The sequence below is a fragment of the Lissotriton helveticus genome, chromosome 1_1, assembly GCF_964261635.1.
Source record: "Lissotriton helveticus chromosome 1_1, aLisHel1.1, whole genome shotgun sequence".
NCBI classification, from domain to species: domain Eukaryota; kingdom Metazoa; phylum Chordata; class Amphibia; order Caudata; family Salamandridae; genus Lissotriton; species Lissotriton helveticus.
This window is the reverse complement of record NC_136057.1, coordinates 413414407-413435403: the sequence shown is the minus strand read 5'-3', so window position 1 is coordinate 413435403 and position 20997 is coordinate 413414407. Positions and strand designations below refer to the sequence as shown.

The 20997-nt window shown below is 48.5% G+C and overlaps 1 protein-coding gene across 1 annotated transcript in view; it reads left to right on the top strand.

Annotated features, from left to right (window-relative positions):
• Positions 1–20997, top strand: part of OVCH1 (ovochymase 1) — a 1371455-nt gene that overhangs the window by 189140 nt on the left and 1161318 nt on the right. The window contains exon 5 of the mRNA XM_078673763.1: positions 5131–5303. Coding sequence (XP_078529889.1) covers positions 5131–5303 — 173 coding nt within the window. The remainder of the gene's footprint in view (positions 1–5130; positions 5304–20997) is intronic.

Sequence of the window (20997 nt, the reverse complement as noted above, 5' to 3'; positions counted from 1 at the left end):
AGCAGAGTATAAGACTTATTACAGTACGGCCTATGTGCTTGGGGATCAGTTTGGGGCATTGTGTCCCTGGCCCTCACCACTATAGGCGGTCAGGGTTTCCTGTGATTTGTATTATACTTATACTTTATGTCCCACGCTGGACAGACCGCATGGGAGAAATGAAGACCGAGAATCAGATTCTAGAGGGCGGGGGAGGAGGCAGCCACCTGGATGTGAGGAGGGAAGATGGGGGAGAAATGCTGAGGCAGACGGCAGGGAGGATGGGGCAGGGCCAAGACAGCAGCGTCACCAGAACTCTGGAACAAGACAGAGAATAGAGCCTGCGACCAAATAAAGAAGTCAAGCAGCAGCACTTCAGAATACAAGTATTTAGGGCTGCATTTCCCCCTGTGGCATGTCGATCCGAACCGTACCCCCTCCACCAAGAAGGGAGTCAGAAAAAAGAAATATGCCTCCTGCTCCATGAGCAGAACCAGTGGACACCATACAAAAAAACTGCGGCCGTGAAAGTGACCGCGCTGTGTTCATTAGTAACATGAACCAGGAATGCAGCTGGCACATTGTGCACCTCTGCTCGCTCCCGAGACCCAAACACCATGGGAGGAAATTCTCAGAGAAAGCGAGACATGCACCCGTCTTTGGCTATTTGCGTGCTTTCATTATTGAAAGCCACATGCAAAAGCCAATGGAATGTGTGGGAGTTAATTGACCCACACGGATAAGTCTAGGGGGAGTTTGGAGTGCTCACAAGAAGCCTCCCACAGAGCAGCGCATGTGCGCTGCACTAGGCTTGACCCTAAAAAGGAATAGGTCTGCAACATCTTATGGAGATTCAGTAAATGGTAGCCAAGTTATTAACAAACAAAAATCTGAGGAATTCCTATCTCTGGGGATCCAAACTTTAACTAAAGAGTGGCTATCCTTTAAGAATGTTCCCCCTTTTGCCTATGTGCTGCACTGCACACACACACACAAAGGTAGGAAAATGAGGAGAAATGAACATCCATGTACCACCCATTAAACACTCCCTTGACGCAAAGTAGTGCTACTTTGCATTATGTTGGGGAGCTTTTCAGCACCAGTCCTGGTTTGTGTTGAGCAGTAACTCCCTCCCAAACTCTGTGCTGTTTGAGTCCCTTTTGTTACGCAAATAGTTAATAAATCATGGTCCACTTTTTTCTGCAGTCTGTTAGACTCTTATGGCCTTGCTCTATTTATATATTTCTAAATATCTCCATCTGCATATCTCGTGTCTTTCCTCCTCAGCACACTTTTCACTCCCTACTGCACATACTTGCTTACATCTCCTTCTGTTCACCCTCGCACACAAATTGCACCAACTTGGCTTGAAGCACTGCCTTTTTCTTGATCTTTTGTCAGTACCTCCTTCAAAAACTTTCACAAAAAGCAAATTTACAGTTGGCTCTGCAGAGAGGCCAAGGATTGAATACATTTGTATTCTGCACCCCTTTATGACCCACTGATGGGCACTGAGATTTGGTCTGCCTTCAGTGTGAATTTCATAGCTCTCAATCATGACCCATTATATACGCCCACCAACAAGCTGAACTAGCACAGATATCAAGGTAGCACTTTTCTCACTGTACATAATACAGGTGTAATAAACTGTATGAAAATACCATATAAATACAACATTCTGGGGAAAAAAAAAATCTTCGGGAATTCTAGGGTTAGTGAAATGTGAACTGGAACAACATAGGTGTTCTCAGGCTGAGAGACAAGTGCTTGTTTCCGTTCTGGGAAGGACATGGCTTTTGTAGTTCGGACTGGACTGTTCCCATGGGGCACAGGGTCAGCGCTGATTTGCATATCGCCATTGTCTAACCCAGGGTGGTGTGGAGTGGAAAAACGATGGATTTGGGCCCAGATCTTTTGACTGGGGGGAATGTGACATTGATCCACATTCTGTCCATCATTGTTGTTTTTGCTGTTTTTTGCTGGCGGCAGCGACATTGGGTGGTAAGCCACAAGACCATGCCAGCATAATTTCAGATGGAGCACCAGCTCCGACACCAGTCATAGCAAATTATCAAAAACAGTAAGTGCATTGCAGAGCCACAAAATAGGCCAGAAGTATTGGTTAGGAATCATTCAGAGATCATAACTTATCATAAGAAAACATCTTTGTTCTTTAAAAGTGCATGGGTAGCCACTGTAAAGAGTGATGTGGGGTAATGACCATAGTTGTTGACTTTGGAACTTGGAAACCAGGTTTGACTCTCTGCATTAGCTCAATATCCTTTGATTATATGCAAAGCACTTAAATCCATGTGCCTAAAAAAAGAGTGTCCTTGTGTAATGGTGCTCCTGTATAGTTTCCCAATACCTTTGGGTCAAGTTCATGCTATATTAAACTGGAATAAACGCTTGAAGCTGAAAAAAAGGCTTTCTTGAAAGAGTTCATGACTGCCTTCTAGAATCAACAGACCATGTAGAGAAGATTTCAGGCATGCATGAATGTTCTTCATCTTCTGAAATGAGCCTGGTTGCTGCAAGAACTTGTTTCAAGAGGTCTGTAGACTGCGAGCTGAGAAGAGCCTGTCTGTTTTGTGTGTTTGGTCATCCACTCTTACTCTGTATTGAAGTTCTAATATTGAGAAACTTAGTTGCACCTGTGAAGTTGGTGAAGCTTTGGTACTAGCCAAGATTGAATTTCCTTTAGAGGTTAGAGTATTTTCCTGATGGTTAAAAGAGTAGGCAAAGGACGTGGGCACGGTCCTGAGCCGCAGCAGCCTAGAGAAGAGCGCTCAGTCAGTCTGTCCGCAGAGGAGCAGGGCTGGGAGAGAAATCTAGGTGCAGCTGGCAAAATTTAAAATTTGAGGCAGCCAAGGAGGAGGCTTCTGCAAAGAGGACATATGAGGATAAGAAGTTGGCTCTGGAGGAAAAAAAGAATGGCTCTAGTGAATAGTAAGCTCAGGGTCTCAGGGAGGTGTCCTACCATGTACTCCACCAGGGTAAAAAAAAGAAGGTACCTGGGAGTGACCCAAAGAAGGGTGATTCAGGTTTTTGCTCACACACAAAGGACTTTACACTAGCCTATTGTGCCCCAAGAAAGACTGGGACCTGAGCAAGGAGGCAGGAAGTTCCACACACTTCTGAAGCTTCTCCCACTTCAAAAGGGGCACCACTTATAAAAATAGGACCCTCGGACCCACTCTTCAATACACTCCTGGACCTGTAGATACTTCAAAAGGACTACCCTGCTGCCAGAGGACCACCCTGCTACTTGAGGGCTGCCCTGTTGTCTTAGAAGAAAGACTTGACCTGCTCCTATATTCCAGGCTGAAGTGACTCAACTGGACAGCTGACTGACCTCCTGTTCTGAGCTACAGGGTTATAACAAACCGCCATCTCTGCATCTACCCAGCGGACCTGCTGCAGTAGACCTGCCCACGCAAAGCTCTAGTGAACCAAACTTTGTTACAGCGACTGCCAGTGACGGCTGCCAAATGGAGATCTGCCCATTGTAATAGAGCATCGAGAGCCAGTGGTGAACGCAAACCTAAAGCTTCAGCAATGACCGTCCACGACACCCGACAGGACTACTATACACAATACCCAGCCAGCTCTTTGAGCTACAGGGACAACCATTCACGACGCTCTCCTTTTAGCCTTCTACACCGTGAACTGGGCTCTTCATGCTGGACTCTAGAAGGTACTTTTTTAGCTGGACTTACCTGGTCCTTGTATCCGGCACGTGCTCCATTGTGGTAAACCTGAACGTATGACTTTAACCAAGATAACTGCGAGTGGTGCTTTGTGCTATTAGCCACAACATTTAGGTTAAATCTTTAAATTGGTGTAGTGCTCTGCTTCTACTGATTGTTTTTTTTAACTATTTTGGTATCAAATAATTTATTGATATTTACTCTTTCTAAATTGGTGTGAGATATTTCTTGTGTGGTGTTCAATTTATTACGGGCTAAGCTGCATACATACTGTTATATTTAGCCTGTCTCTTTTCTGCCCATGGGATTTCACTGTGCAGAAAAGAGACAGGCTAAATATAACACATACTTTACATATTGCCTCTACGATGAGCCTGATTGCTTTTGTGCCAAGTTACCAGATGGTTAAGCACAGGTTTATTTAGTGACTTTAGTGGTTCACCCTGATGAGTATTGTGACTCTTCCTTGAAGGGCTGTCACCTCCCTTCAACCAACAGTGCAATTACAATCCCAGGGTGGCACACGGCTTTTCTGAGGTTTCCAACAGTGGGGATAACCCTGGCTAGATTCTTCTCCACTGCCAAGAACAGTGTCACCTGTTCTGCATGCTGATCTCTCAAAGGCTCTGAGATGCAATCCAGCTAGAGTGGTTCATGGGACTCCTCTATCTCTTTCCACCAGCCAGGCCAAAGTCTTCCGAGTGGATCCAGATTGGGCGAGGAGAGTTTAGCACCTAGAACTTCTGGCTATGAGCATCTGTCCTCCAACCAGGTTTCCATTTTGAGAGGCTCTCCTGTTGCAGCAACAGGGCAGGGTCCTGTATTCTATCTCACTCCCAAAGGTGTGGATATTGTTGCTGCCAGGCATCATCATACTGTTTATACTGAGTGTTGTGACAAATTCATGAACTGGTGTAGCACCGAACTATGGACTCTTTACAGGCAAATCGGTATGAGGTCTTGTTTGTTTAGTCTCTGGGCCATCAGCATCATAAGTTTCACCTGTTGTGAAGAGGTTTCTAAAAGCTTTGTCACCCCTCTCCCCAAAACCCCCCTTTGTAATGCCACAATGGGAACCTAATTGGGTCCACGCTTTCCTCATGTGCAAACCACTTTGAACTGATGCACACACAGCTGCCCTCTACATCTCTGGACTCTGAAGACTGTTTCTTGTTGGCAAAACATCAGGTCAGCTCATGAGTGAGATTCATGTGTTCAGTGCAGCTGTCTACACCTTTTCCCAGAGAAAGTGGTGTTGGTGTGTTGACTCCCTTTCATATTGGGTAGTCTATCACCTTTCAGAGATTCTTTGCTCCATCTCACCCCTCTAAAGAAGGTACACCATCGGCTGGGCACCAAGAGAGTATTGCAGTGATTAGACTCGATATACTAAGGTGTAGGCAGATGTGGTAGCGGTCTGACTGTTGCCTCTGTTTTCTAGAAATGAGTTGCTGACGTTGAACGTGGTTGCCGGAGAGTTTAATCTACTTGTGGGGGAAAATACGGAACAGATCATACCCGTGGCACGTATCGAGCTTCACCCACAGTACAATTCCAAGGAGAACTACAACAATGACATCGCTCTACTGCATCTAGCAAGCCCGGTGCAATATGGTAATTGATGCTTTTTTCCCTTTCAAATACGTGTTTGGTGTTGTAAGTTTGTGGTTGTCGAAATATGCAGTGGAAGTTCCAAACATTTCATTTACGATGCTGGATAAATGGTGTTTTGGGCCCAATTCTGTGGGATTCTTAAGCTATTGGTATGGTTTCTGGTAATTTATTCTACATCCATTGCCACCGTTGAAAAAGTGCAGGTAGGAAAACAGTTGCCTTTATGTGAACTGTCACTTTGCTCTTTTTATGAGCCCCGCTATGTCGTCTTCAGATAGTTGTGTGAACGGAGTACTTGAAAACAAGGACTATGCTACGCACAGCTATCAGGCAAACATGCCTCAAAAAATTATAAGTACATCATTTAAACCAACATTAATTGATGTTGAACACATTCATTGTACACATTGATTATTCTAAAGCAAAGTGTAAATCCATTCACAAATATTCAGAATCCAACTCTGTGATTTCATAAAAGTAAAAAGATGTTAATCAAATCAAAACAACCCAATGCATTTCGGGTTCTACTGAACCCTTTTTCAAGGGTTAATTTAAAGCTTTTTTCGTTCTGATTCTCCGTGTGGAAACGCCATGTTGGATCGGGTTGTTTCTCAACCTCGAGTCCACTTTTATGTCTATTTCCGGGTTGGATTAGGTTAAGAACTGGATAGACCCACCGGGTCGCTTGCAGTTCGTTAATGTGGACGCTGAGATTTGATTACCGGTTGAAACTCTGGCACGAAGGTAGGGGACGTTACAAGCTGTTTTTATTGGTAGTGTGAGGCATTCTGTCTAATACGAACAGTTTTTGATAGCTACATTATTTTGTTTAGGGTACTTGCGCGGAGGAGCGAGAGCATTTTGAACTAACACGGACATACTGGATGGGGCTCTGATTGTGCAGTCAGCGGTAAGAAAGGTTTAATTCAGGTCGAATTCATGATTCAAGTTTAATTTACATAGTTGTTACATTAGACATTTTGTAATTTTTGAACAGTTGGTGACACACAAAGTTTACTCAAGGGTACCTGGCAACACATCAGCTGGTATTTGGCTTTTTACTGAGACGGTAGGCGCATTACCTTTTTCTTTTACTTTAAGAACAGAGGTGCATTAAACATGGATTTACAATCAGGATCATTGTATTACATACAGGATCGTGTTACTCTTGAACGGACCACTTTTTCTCCGAGCTAATGCAACAGAGGTATTAAGGTATTCATCAGTTTAGCATACAATAATTGATTTTTTGAGCACAGCTATGGTTTTATTTTTCAAGTGTGGTTCACATTGGACCTTTTAGAACACTCTTGGATTAGAATTACTCACGATGGGTTAGGCCCTTGCTCTTTTCATTTGTACTATATGTTCCAATCACGGCATGTATGGATTCACATAAAAACCTTTCTTGGGTTCTTTGGACTTTTGACTTTCTCTTTTTTTAGCCTTCACGGAGACTATGGTACTACAGGGGAATGCAAACCCTAAGGTTATAGTTGTATATATTACTCAATACGTGACACGCATGCAATATTTCTGAAATGTGTATATTGTGCATTTTTGTTGTAGATTCGGCATCTGAACCAGCCCGGAGAATCAGAACGAAAAAAGCTTTAAATTAACCCTTGAAAAAGGGTTCAGTAGAACCCGAAATGCATTGGGTTATTTTGATTTGATTAACATCTTTTTACTTTTATGAAATCACAGAGTTGGATTCTGAATATTTGTGAATGGATTTACACTTTGCTTTAGAATAATCATGTGAAATATTTTTCAAATAAATGTGTACAATGAATGTGTTCAACATCAATTAATGTTGGTTTTAATGATGTACTTATAATTTTTGAGGCATGTTTGCCTGATTGCTGTGCGTAGCATAGTCCTTATTTTCAAGTACTCCGTTCACACATTATACCTAGGGAGGGTGGTACCCCCTCCCAATGCTTTGCACGCACACACTTTGATAACCTCTAGTTACAAGTTTGAATACACTGATTACATTTAGGTGTGCAGATCCACCTCCTTTTCATAGTCTTCAGATAGTTAACAGACCTAGTTGGACTGTAAGAAGCTTGACATACAGTCTGGGATGTGTATTTTTTTTCTTTGACTTTTCCTCAAGTCACATTCAAAAATGCAAGTTTGGGTTTGTATTACATGTGGGTGAAAGTGCACGCTGTAAACGAAGTACTTTTCATCCATTCGCTTTTTGGCTTAAGCATTTACAGCGATTGCAAACTACCTTAATGTCTTTTGTGATTCCATGCGTGGGAGTACACGTTTACATTGGTAATCTATTATTTTCTACCTTGAAAAAGCGACGGGAGTAGATTTCCAGAATTCTGGACTGTGCCGCGCTGAAAAATATGAAACTTATTCAAAATATTAAACATTAAAACTTGCCCTGCGTTCGCACTTGCCATGTAGCTGCTGGCGGCTTGGGTAAGGATTGATGCTCAGGTCCGTGGCTTCGAGGGGTCACGAGAGTTTTCGGATCGCATAGCGCGCTTTGCGGATGTTGTGCTTTTCGTTGTCAGCAGCCCAATAGAACTGGCCCGTGACTACTAAGGATAATTCAAGTCTTTGGCGAGTCCTCCAGCATATATATATATATATATATATATATATATCCTTCTTGTGGACCTTACATGGGGGCGACCAACTGGGCAGTTGGACACAGGAGGTGACGGTGGTCCCTGATGGGTTTAAATATCTAGGGGTGTTTGTCGGCTTCCCAGTCCACAGAAATCTGGACACACACCAGGGAGCTGGTATGCTCGTGGTCATACTTACCATTATCTCTGTTTGGCAGGTCTGCCATACTCAAGATGGTATCTCTGCTTCGGCTTTTGTTTCATCTTCAGAACCACCCATACCAGATACTCCCCACCTGTTTCCGGCAAATGAACGCAATCTTTGCCGGATTCCTCTGGGAGGGGGTGGGGGTACACAACACGAGTGGCTTTAAGAACTTGCTTCCAATCAATCAATCAGGAGTATTTGTAAAGCGTGCTACTCACCCGCTAGGGTCTCAAGGTGCTGGGGGGGCTGCTACTGCTTGAAAAGCCAGGTCTTGAGTTGCTTCCTGAAAGAGAGATGGTCCTGGGTGAGTCGTGGGTGGGGAGGGTGTTCCAGGTCTTGGCCGCCAGGTAGGTGAAGGATCTTCCTCCGGTGGTGGTTCTGCAGATCCGTGGGACGAGGGCGAGGCTGGCGGAGCGGCAGGGTTGGCGTGTAGAACGTGAGGCAGTTGTTGAGGTATTCGGGGCCCAAGTCGTGGAGAACCTTGTGTGCGAGGGTGAGGAATCTGAACATGATCCTCTTGCTGACGGGGAGCCAGTGCAGATCCTCAGGTGGGTGGAGATGTGGCTGTGTCAGGGGATGTCCAAGACGAGTCGTGCTGAGGCGTTCTGGATGCGCTGGAATCTTTTCTGTAGTTTGGAGGTGGTCCCAGCGTAGAGGGCGTTCCCGTAGTCCAGATGGCTGGTGACGAGGGCCTGGGTGACCGTTTTCCTGGTTCCAGTGGGGATCCAGAGGAAGATCTTGCGGAGCATGCGGAGTGTGTTGAAGCAGGAGGAGGTAACGGCGTTAACTTGCCTGGCCATCATGAGGGAGGAGTCAAGGATGAATCCCAGGTTGCGTGCGTGGTCCGTGGGCTTGGGTGGGGGGCCCAGAGCAGGGGGCCACCAGGAGTCGTCCCAGGCGGAGATGGATGGGCCGAGGATGAGGACTTCCGTCTTGTCTGAGTTCAGTTTCAGGCGGCTGAGCTTCATCCAGTCTGCAATGTCTTTCATTCCGTCCTGGAAGCTGGCTCTGGCGGAGGTGGGGTCGTTGGTGAGGGAGTGGATCAGTTGGGTATCGTCGGCGTAGGAGATGATGTTGAGGTTGTGCTTGCGTGCGATGGCTGCGAGGGGGCTCATGTAGACGTTGAAGAGGGTGGGGCTGAGCTAGGAGCCTTGAGATACGCCGCAGATGATCTTGGTGGCTTCTGCGAGGAAGGGCGGGAGACGGACTCTTTGGGTTCTGTCAGAGGATGAGGGCGACTGTTTCTCCATTGTCCAGCAGGGTCTGGATGTCGTCGGTGGCCGCGATGAGGGCGGTCTCGGTGCTGTGGTTCACTCGGAATCCGGACTGCGATGGGTCGAGGGAGCCGTTCGTTTCCAGGAAGGCTGTCATCTGTTTGTTTACGGTTTTCTCAATGACTTTTGCAGGGAAGGGGAGAAGCGAGATGGGGCGGAAGTTCTTGAGGTCTGAGGGGTCTGCAGTGGGTTTCTTCAGGAGGGCGCTGATCTCTGCGTGCTTCCAGCTCTCCGGGAAGGTTGCGGATATGAAGGAGTTGTTGATGATGTCCCGAAGTTTGGGTGCGATGATGGTCTGCTTTGTTGAAGATGTGGTGTGGGTAGGGATCGGCTGGGGAGCCCAAGTGGATGGTGTTCATCGTGTGGGTGGTATCTTCCGTGCTGACCTGAGTCCAGGCGCACAGGGTGGTGGTGGGGGGGTGTAGGTTCGGTGGTGGGGTACGAGTTCTTAGCGCCGAAGCTGTCGTGTATGTCGACGATCTTACGGTGAAAAAAGGTGGCCAGAGTTGCAGAGGTCTTGAAGGTGTGATGTTGTTGCTGGCGTTGGGGTTGGAGAGCTCTTTCACAACGTTGAAGAGTTCCTTGCTGTTGTGGGTGTTGTTGTCCAGTCGTTCTCTGAAGCATGACCTTTGGTGGTGCGGATCAGCTGGTGGTGTTTGCGGGTGGCGTTCTTGAGGGCTGTCATGTTATCCGTTGACTGGTTGTGGCCCCAGGCTTTCTCGAGGTCACGGCAGGATTTCTTGGAGTCTTTGAACCACGCGGCTTTCTTGCTGTTGAGGTTGCTGGGAGGGTTTTTCAGTGGAGCAAGGGTGTAGGCGCAGTTGGTGATCCACTGTGTGAGGTTGCGGGCTCCTTCGTTGGGGTCTGTGGTGTTGGTGGGAGGGTTTAGGCTCAAGAAGGTGGTGAGTCGGTCGATGGTGATCTTGCTCCAGCATCTCGGGGGGGGTTTTTGAGGGCGGTGGTGGGTTGTTGTTTTCCTGAAGTTGAAGTGTACGCAGCTGTGGTCGGTCCAGTGGAGCTCGGTGGTGTGGCTCAAGGAGATGTGGTTGCTGGAGGAGAAGACCGGGTCGAGCGTGTGGCCGGCGTAATGGGCGGGGGTGTTGACCAGTTGCTTGAATCCGAGGTTGTCTAGTAGGGCGGTGGTGGTGTTGTCCTGGTTGTTATCCTGGTGGAAGTTGAGGTCTCCTAGAAGGATGTAGTCTGGGAAGACTAGGGCGAGCGGGCTGATGAAGTCTACGATGGCCTCGCTGAAGTGTGAGCGTGGTCCTGGGGGTCTGTAGATGAGGGTTCCTCTGAGGGTGGTCTTGGGGGTCGGTGTGAATCTGGAAGTGCAGGTGCTCTGCGGTGGCGAGGGGGACGTCGGTGTTGGTTGTGATGCGGATGGTGTTTCTGTGGGCGATGGCGATGCCTCCTCCGGTCTGGTTGACTCGATCCCTCCGGATGATCTTGTAGCCGTCCGGGATGGCAATGCGATGTCGGGGGCTGAGGAGGCGTTCTTTCAGGTTTCCGTGAAGAAGGCGACGTCTGGTGCAGTTTTGTACAGGAGGTCCCATAGTTCGACGGCATGCCTGTGGATGGAGCGGGTGTTGAGCAGGATGCACTTGAGGTGGTTGTTGGTGGCTGTTTTGGCTGGCGCGGTGCAAGACCGAGTGCAGGTGAAGTAGCAGGCGTGGCAGGTGAAGGCTCTGTGGGTGCGCTTCGGGGTTGCTTGGTAGCAGGCTGGATATCGGCCGGTGTTGAGTGCGTGGAGGGTGGCGGCGTCGTAGCTCAGTCGGGTTGGCTGGCTCTGATGGGGTCCAGGGGTTCGGGCGCGGTCCAGGCGTGGACGGGCATAGAAGGGCTTGCCTTTGGCGCGCCCGCTGCGCGTACGCGCGATTCCCGCCATTTATGGCGAAGTGGGAGGGAGGAGCAGCTGGGAGGTGGAAGTGGGGTGGCGAATGGGGAGCGGGAGACAGGAGAAGGGGGCGGGGCCGCAGGAGAGCAGCGGCGGGGAGCAAAGGGGGGTTGGAAAGAGCGGGAAAGCTGAGCGGGGGATAGCGAGGGCAAGCCTCGGCAAGCCTGGAGAGCGAGGGCAAGCCTGGAGAGCAGGGGCCCTAAGGAGAGGCGGCAGCAAGAGGGCCAAGCAGGCAGCGGCAGCAGAATCCGGGCACACGGGGGCCGTGTGGTAGTGGAGTGACTGGGTCAAGGGTCACAGCTCACTGCCGCGCGGTCCCCGCCATTTATGGCCAAGTGGTAGGGAGGACGATTCAGAAAAGGGGGTGGTGATGAACAGAGTGTCTGAATTAAGCAGACCACTCTTACCCAGTCCAAAGATCAGGGCTTGATCCATCACCGTTATTTATCTCACTGCCCCATCCCAGCTCAGAACCTGGCTATATGCAAATTAGTCTGTCCCTGGCCCAGTGCATCATGGGAACAGGGCAGACCAAACTACCAAGCCAATTCTTCACCAGAAAGGAGACAAGCTACCGGGGACCGGTTTCTGGCATTTCAGCCTCTTCGGCCCGGCTTGCTTGAATCCTGATGGAGCAGTGAGAAAGGGACTCATGTCTGAGTATACCCTGCCACACCTATAGTGGCCAAAAACGATTCAGAAAAGGGGGTGGTGATGAACAGAGTGTCTGAATTAAGCAGACCACTCTTACCCAGTCCAAAGATCAGGGCTTGATCCATCACCGTTATTTATCTCACTGCCCCATCCCAGCTCAGAACCTGGCTATATGCAAATTAGTCTGTCCCTGGCCCAGTGCATCATGGGAACAGGGCAGACCAAACTACCAAGCCAATTCTTCACCAGAAAGGAGACAAGCTACCGGGGACCGGTTTCTGGCATTTCAGCCTCTTCGGCCCGGCTTGCTTGAATCCTGATGGAGCAGTGAGAAAGGGACTCATGTCTGAGTATACCCTGCCACACCTATAGTGGCCAAAAACGATTCAGAAAAGGGGGTGGTGATGAACAGAGTGTCTGAATTAAGCAGACCACTCTTACCCAGTCCAAAGATCAGGGCTTGATCCATCACCGTTATTTATCTCACTGCCCCATCCCAGCTCAGAACCTGGCTATATGCAAATTAGTCTGTCCCTGGCCCAGTGCATCATGGGAACAGGGCAGACCAAACTACCAAGCCAATTCTTCACCAGAAAGGAGACAAGCTACCGGGGACCGGTTTCTGGCATTTCAGCCTCTTCGGCCCGGCTTGCTTGAATCCTGATGGAGCAGTGAGAAAGGGACTCATGTCTGAGTATACCCTGCCACACCTATAGTGGCCAAAAACGATTCAGAAAAGGGGGTGGTGATGAACAGAGTGTCTGAATTAAGCAGACCACTCTTACCCAGTCCAAAGATCAGGGCTTGATCCATCACCGTTATTTATCTCACTGCCCCATCCCAGCTCAGAACCTGGCTATATGCAAATTAGTCTGTCCCTGGCCCAGTGCATCATGGGAACAGGGCAGACCAAACTACCAAGCCAATTCTTCACCAGAAAGGAGACAAGCTACCGGGGACCGGTTTCTGGCATTTCAGCCTCTTCGGCCCGGCTTGCTTGAATCCTGATGGAGCAGTGAGAAAGGGACTCATGTCTGAGTATACCCTGCCACACCTATAGTGGCCAAAAACGATTCAGAAAAGGGGGTGGTGATGAACAGAGTGTCTGAATTAAGCAGACCACTCTTACCCAGTCCAAAGATCAGGGCTTGATCCATCACCGTTATTTATCTCACTGCCCCATCCCAGCTCAGAACCTGGCTATATGCAAATTAGTCTGTCCCTGGCCCAGTGCATCATGGGAACAGGGCAGACCAAACTACCAAGCCAATTCTTCACCAGAAAGGAGACAAGCTACCGGGGACCGGTTTCTGGCATTTCAGCCTCTTCGGCCCGGCTTGCTTGAATCCTGATGGAGCAGTGAGAAAGGGACTCATGTCTGAGTATACCCTGCCACACCTATAGTGGCCAAAAACGATTCAGAAAAGGGGGGTGGTGATGAACAGAGTGTCTGAATTAAGCAGACCACTCTTACCCAGTCCAAAGATCAGGGCTTGATCCATCACCGTTATTTATCTCACTGCCCCATCCCAGCTCAGAACCTGGCTATATGCAAATTAGTCTGTCCCTGACCCAGTGCATCATGGGAACAGGGCAGACCAAACTACCAAGCCAATTCTTCACCAGAAAGGAGACAAGCTACCGGGGACCGGTTTCTGGCATTTCAGCCTCTTCGGCCCGGCTTGCTTGAATCCTGATGGAGCAGTGAGAAAGGGACTCATGTCTGAGTATACCCTGCCACACCTATAGTGGCCAAAAACGATTCAGAAAAGGGGGGTGGTGATGAACAGAGTGTCTGAATTAAGCAGACCACTCTTACCCAGTCCAAAGATCAGGGCTTGATCCATCACCGTTATTTATCTCACTGCCCCATCCCAGCTCAGAACCTGGCTATATGCAAATTAGTCTGTCCCTGGCCCAGTGCATCATGGGAACAGGGCAGACCAAACTACCAAGCCAATTCTTCACCAGAAAGGAGACAAGCTACCGGGGACCGGTTTCTGGCATTTCAGCCTCTTCGGCCCGGCTTGCTTGAATCCTGATGGAGCAGTGAGAAAGGGACTCATGTCTGAGTATACCCTGCCACACCTATAGTGGCCAAAAACGATTCAGAAAAGGGGGTGGTGATGAACAGAGTGTCTGAATTAAGCAGACCACTCTTACCCAGTCCAAAGATCAGGGCTTGATCCATCACCGTTATTTATCTCACTGCCCCATCCCAGCTCAGAACCTGGCTATATGCAAATTAGTCTGTCCCTGGCCCAGTGCATCATGGGAACAGGGCAGACCAAACTACCAAGCCAATTCTTCACCAGAAAGGAGACAAGCTACCGGGGACCGGTTTCTGGCATTTCAGCCTCTTCGGCCCGGCTTGCTTGAATCCTGATGGAGCAGTGAGAAAGGGACTCATGTCTGAGTATACCCTGCCACACCTATAGTGGCCAAAAACGATTCAGAAAAGGGGGTGGTGATGAACAGAGTGTCTGAATTATGCAGACCACTCTTACCCAGTCCAAAGATCAGGGCTTGATCCATCACCGTTATTTATCTCACTGCCCCATCCCAGCTCAGAACCTGGCTATATGCAAATTAGTCTGTCCCTGGCCCAGTGCATCATGGGAACAGGGCAGACCAAACTACCAAGCCAATTCTTCACCAGAAGGCAGCTGGGAGGCGGGAGCGGGGCGACGAATGGGGAGCAGGATACAGGAGAAGGAGGCGGGGCTGCAGGAGAGCAGCGGCAGGGAGCAGAGGGGGGGTTGGTAAGAGCGGGAGCGCGGGAGAGCCAGAGCGAGGGCAAGCCTGGAGAGCGAGGGCAAGCCTGGAGAGCGAGGGCAAGCCTGGAGAGCAGGGGCCATAAGGAGAGGCGGCAGCAAGAGGGCCAAGCAGGCAGCGGCAGCAGAATCCGGGCACATGGGGGCCATGCGGTAGTGGAGTGACCGGGTCAAGGGTCGCAGCTCACTGCCGCGCGGTCCCCGCCATTTATGGCCAAGTGGTAGGGAGGAGCAGCTGGGAGGCGGGAGCGGGGCGACGAATGGGGAGCAGGATACAGGAGAAGGAGGCGGGGCCGCAGGAGAGCAGCGGGGTGGTTGGAAAGAGCGGGAAAGCGGAGCGGGGGAGAGCCAGAGCGAGGGCAAGCCTGGAGAGCAGGGGCCCTAAGGAGAGGTGGCAGCAAGAGGGCCAAGCAGGCAGCGGCAGCAGAATCCGGGCACACGGGGGCCGTGCAGTAGTGGAGTGACCGGGTCAAGGGTCACAGCCCACTGCCGCACGGTCCCCGCCATTTATGGCCAAGTGGGAGGGAGGAGCAGCTGGGAGGCTGGAGCGGGCGGCGAATGGGATATCAGGGCTCCTGATTATCCAGGCATACCATGCTGCCTCGCATCTTCTTATCCTAATGACTGGTGGTACAGACGAGATCCAGCATATGCGTGTTGAACGTTGGCTGATGGACACCACGCCACTACATACGATCCTATACTTTGGCCTGACACTTGGAAAGCTACCGATTGTGACCAGGACAGTGTTTCTGACTTGGAAACAGGCGCTGCGTTGAATGGGATGGTGGGGTAGATTGACAAAGGAAGCTCCTCAATTGTATAACAGCCAATTACCACAGTTGTCACTGTTACCTGGGTTCCGGGCTTGGGAGGCTATTAGGATCAACACGGTTGGGGCAGTCTTTTATGGCTGGAACTTAGTCTTTCCAGGAACTCTAGACAGAATATGACATGCCCCGCTTGCAATTTTAAAGGCACCTCCAGTTCTGTCATGCCTTCTCCCCCGACATAGCCTATCAAGAAGACGTACTCGACTTTAATCCCATTGAGGCTAAAGTCTTTTGGGGGAATTGGGTGACAATAAAATAACTAAGATATATTGCACACTCGTCACTTTTGGCCCCACTACACTGAATAGAACATGAGACGCTTGGCAACTAGATTTGGGCCCCATAGATGATTACGATTGGGTAGAGGCGTTGCAGTCCCCACGCAGTGCGGCTATTGCGGCACGCCTCACTTATTCAATTTAAATATCTCCACCGGGTCTACTTCACTAGACATAGGCGCTCTGGTGGGCGGATTGATTGCTTCCCCTCACGGTCTACGATGTGGGGTTTGCAGAGGGCACTCTCATATACACTGTGTGGCAGTGCAGGGCGCTGTGAAGGTTTTAGCGAGGGGTGATCACATGCCTTTCGGAAGTCTTGGGATGGGATATTCCATTTTTGCCACGGCTAGCCATGCTGCATATTAGAGGTAATAGGGGGCAATAGGCACAAGTTCCATTTGTTTTTTCTTGGCCTTACTCTAGCTAAGCGCGATATTGACAGGGCTTGGAAGGATGTATCCCTACCATCGGTTTTAGTCTCCCCTATTTCTGCTATTGGGGAGTTGCTTTGAGGACAAGATTGTGGGGCAGCTTGGACTACGATTACACTTCTATTCAATTAGTGGCTTGGAACTACATGTTTCAGACTCTATATTTCGGACATGGCACTGCTAAGTTTTTAGTTCAGATACTCTTAATTTCCAAATTGGAATATTTCAATATTGAAAAAGTTGACATCCGTATCACTGTTAATTATTACGTAATACTGGTAATCCTGGCTGTACCAGGACTGACTCGGCTGTCAAAATGAAAGTTGTGGAAAAAAAAATAACTTGACCTGTGTTGAAACTGCTAAAACACATATTACACATCCTTGTTAATTCTCCTTATGCTGGCTGCATTTGAAAATTCGCTCAAAATCCAATAGAGCTACAAGTTTGAAGGATTACAATTGTGCTTGAGGAATTGTAGGAAGTTGAACAGCTGTCAATCTTAAATTGGAAAGCTCGTGGGAGGGCATTCATGCAAGCGTCTTTTAATTTGTTGCAGGTGTGTGTTTTTCTGCGGGTGTCTTTAGGAACCTACATGTTAGTTTTTCAGTTCGTTTTCAGAGTATCTGTTGATTTCCTTACATTGGAGAAATGTTAAATGAGAAAAATATCGGGGTTATCACCTTGCACTTTTGCAGTAAGGTGAAATAATTTTCACATTACTCTTTCCAAACCAGACCATCTCAATCAACCAGTTGATTTGTATAGCGCAACTAATCACTTGAGGGTATACAGGCACTTGCAGGGTTCGATGCGCTCAATTGAAAATCCAGCTCTTGAGTTTTCTTTGGATTCCGGTAGAGATGTGGAGGCACGGAGCTGCCAGGGGGAGATTGTTCCAAGCTTTCGCTGAGTGGTTGGAGGAGAAGCATCCTTGGCTCAAGCTACTCTGATGCGGGGAGTGTGGGTGAGTATTAGGGAGGCAGAGCATGTTTGTCTGGCTGGTTAATGGAAGTTCAGGCGGTGGTTGATGTAGGCCAGTCCTAGGTTGTGAAGGGCCTTGTATTCGTGGGTCAGTAGCTTGAATTGGCATCTCTTCTTTACTGGGAGCCAGTGGAGTTCCCTGCGGTAAGGGGGAGATGTGGATTTGTGGGGGTAGGTTAAGGGTGAGCCTGGCTGTGGTGTTCTGGATGTCTACAGTCTCTTGAGCAGTTGTGTAGTGATCCCGGAGTAGAGAGCATTGCCGAAGTCCAGTCTGCTCATGATGAGGGCTTGTGCAACAGTGTCAAGTGTTTGTTGGGAACCATTTGAAGATCTTTAGTAGCCTGCTCAGAGTAAAGAAGCAGGCTGAGGTGACTGTTGATCTGGGACTTCTGTGTCAGCTTGATGTCGAGGATGATGCTGAGGTTTCTGGCACGGTCCGACGGGAAGGGTGCTGGTCCTAGTTCCATAAGATAACACGGGTGTTCCAGGGGTAGAGTTGTTGAAGATCAGTACTTCCATTTTGTGGTTGTTGAGTTTCAAGCAGTTGTCTCTTATCCAGTTGGCGACATGTCATGCACCTGTGGAATCTGGCTTGAGTGTCTTTGGAGAGGATGAGTTGAGTGTTGCCTCTGTATGAAAATGATGTTGGGATCTATTTATGTTGGCCAAGGGTGTCATGTAGGTGTTGAAGTGGGTAGGCTGAATGATGAGCCCTGGGGGACTCCACTGATTCCCTTGGGTTCGGAGGTGACTGGAGGTAGATGGACTTTCTGAGTTTTCCCAGTGAGGAATGAGGCGATCCATCTGAAGAAGTTTTCTTGGATACTGATATTGTGTAGCCTGGTGATTACAGGAGGAGAGATTTTGTTGAACGCTGCTGAGAGTTTGATGAGGATCAGGAACGTTGTCTCTCTTTAGTGGAGGAGGGGTCTGATGTAGTCTGTGGCTGCGATTAGGGCAGTTTCAGTGCTCTGGTTGCTGCACAATCCAGACTAGGAGGCGTTGAGAAGGTGGTTTTGCTTGGTGTGGGGTGAGGTCTCTGATGGCTTTCTAAGTACTTTGGCCGGGAAAGGGAGATGGGTCGGTAGTTGAGTTTGCTGGGTTTGGCTGGTGACTTCTGAATAGGGGTTTGGGGTCCTCTGGGGACGTGGCAGTGGTTATTGAGGTGTTGAGCAGGGAGGTGAGTTTGAAGCGGATATTGTCTCTTCAGGTGTTGAAGATGTGGTGTGGGCAGGGGTCATTCGGTACTCATGAGTGGATTGACTTCATGAAGGCAACAATTTCCTGGGTGGTGAGCAGGTTCCAAGTGGTCAGTCTGAGTTCTGTGTTGATTGCGGTGGGGGGTGTTTGGTTAAGGAAGTCAGTAAGCTTGGAGTTCAAAGATTTTGTAGACAGTGGAGATTTAATGTGGAAAAATTTGGTGAGGTTGTTGCTGAGCTCCTGCGTAGCAGTGATGCTGTTTTCAGTGGCTGCGGGGTTCGAGAACTCCATGGCGATGTTGAATAGTTCCTTGTTGTGGTTGGAACTGGAATCTATGCGAGCAGCAATGCCCTCACTCCTCTTCTCCATCAGAATCCCAAGGTAGAGGGTTAGGGAGATTGTGAAGGAGGTTCTATCTGTGAGCTCCTTGGTAGTGCACCATTTCCGTTCCCGCTGTTTGCAGATATTTAGCTGTTCTAGGTTCTTTGGTGTAACAGCTAGTATGCTTTGTGGACTGTTAGAAGGTGGGTCTCTGGTTGGCAGAGTTATGTACCCTGTCTTAGTAGAGAGCACAATCTTAGTTAGGGTAAGCTATATAAACACTAAAGATCACCTATGTTCACCCTCTGGTAGCTTGGCACAGAGCAGTCCATCTTATCTAAAGAGATGTTGTGTAAAGTATGTGTCACACGCACAGAAACGCAATGAAAACACCACATAAATACTTCACACAGGTTTAGAAATATAGAGAATCATTTTATGAATAAAACAGGACCTAAACAACAAAAATCCAGTATGGAGAACAAGGGTTTTTTATTTCTAAAGAATAAATCAAAGTGGTGCTTAATAAGGATTTGGAATCTTTGGCGATACCAGGCGAGTCAAAAATTTGGTACAATACATTGATAATTTGATGGCAGTGAAAACCTGCAATGGATGCAAGTTGGGCGCAATTGCTTTGTTGAATCATTCGGCTGATAGAGGTCATAAAGTTTCACCTACAAAGGCTGAAGTTAATTACCCAGGAGATCAGATTAAAAAAGGAGTTATAGTGTCTAAAGATTGTATCTCTGATTCTGAGAATGAATCCACCTACTATATCTAAAGAAATGAGTGTTTCTAAACATGGTTAGTGTCCGAACCCCTTTCAGAGTGTCACAGGGAAAAAAAGAGCTACTGGACCCAACCATGGTGGTTGATGCCTTTTCCTCATATTGTCCCAGGGGCTGACCTGCTATGGGTCCTGAGCAACTGGGCCATGTACCCCTTCAGTCCTCAACACTCAGTGTTATCACAGGGTTGAGGAGTCCAAAATAGGTGCAAGGTAAACCTAGACTCAAAATACATCTTGCATCTTCAATGATGAGAGGGTGTGACCTTCCGGCTAGAGCGGTCGACCTCAAAGCTGGGGAACCAGGTTCGATTCTAGGCAGGGACGTTCAACATCCTGTGAATTCTGGGCAAATCACGTAATCTCCCCGTGCCTAGCAAAAATGAATGTCCGTTGTAATGCAAATGGTGCTCATGTAAAGCACTCTGATAACTTCGGGTCAAGTACGCACTATATATAACTTGGAAAAAAATTAAGGAATATCTAGCCAGATGGTCATTTTTATGACCAAGGTAGTATTTATACGCGAACATAAAATGAAAGAAGACACATAATATACATAGCCCTCCTAAGGCCAGCACTCCAGTGCTGTCTGGGCAGCGTCCAGAGTCCTAAGTCCCTGACTATTGGCAGTGGTTAGTTCCCATGTACAATAAATAACATTCAAGTTAAGCTTCTCTAAAGGGTCTGAGTCTTTGAAGTTCAAGAATTCTTTCTAGAAGTTCTTGTTGTAGCATCCTAGCGCTGAGAGGCAGAGCAAGTTCTTACCAAATTCTTGCCCAGGGCGCTGTAGTCAAGTGATCAGCCCTACCAGCTTCCAGCGGTTGTCTAAGCACTGGAGGAAAGGCGGTTAGACCTCTGCAGTGCTCCTCATGTGATGCAGTAAGCTCCTCTGATCCCTCTTGTAGGTCGGGGGCAGTGACTCTTCTTCCAATGCTTTAATTGTTGCTCTGGGCGCCCAGGTCCGAACCTGCAGTGCTTTATGGTTACACACTGTTCCAGGGTGACAGCCCTCGCTCTCAGTAACTATTCACCAGGGTGACAAATCTTAATAGCGGCACTCTCTGGTATTCCGGGTTGTTAACTTGCAGACAGACTGCCCCTTCTGTGTGGTGGATGTTTCCTTCATGGCAAACCACCCCGAAATATGGGGTCACAAACTTTAGGCCTAATCAGTTCAGTACATCTACTCGCCAAGATCCTCACTGGACCTCGGGCCTTCCAGGCACTCTCCTCCTCCTCACAGGATTCTCTGGTCTCCGCATGCAGGCATACAGGGCAGATGGTCTTAATTGTCTTGGGCGATGATCCTAAACCAGCTGGAAAACTATCAGACCTTGATCCTCCGTCTTGGCCACATAACGCAGAAGCCTTACTGAGCTTCTCCATGTTGTGGTACAACCACAGCTGACAGCTTAACGGTTGACCATCTGTGAGACTCCAGCTCCACCTTTTA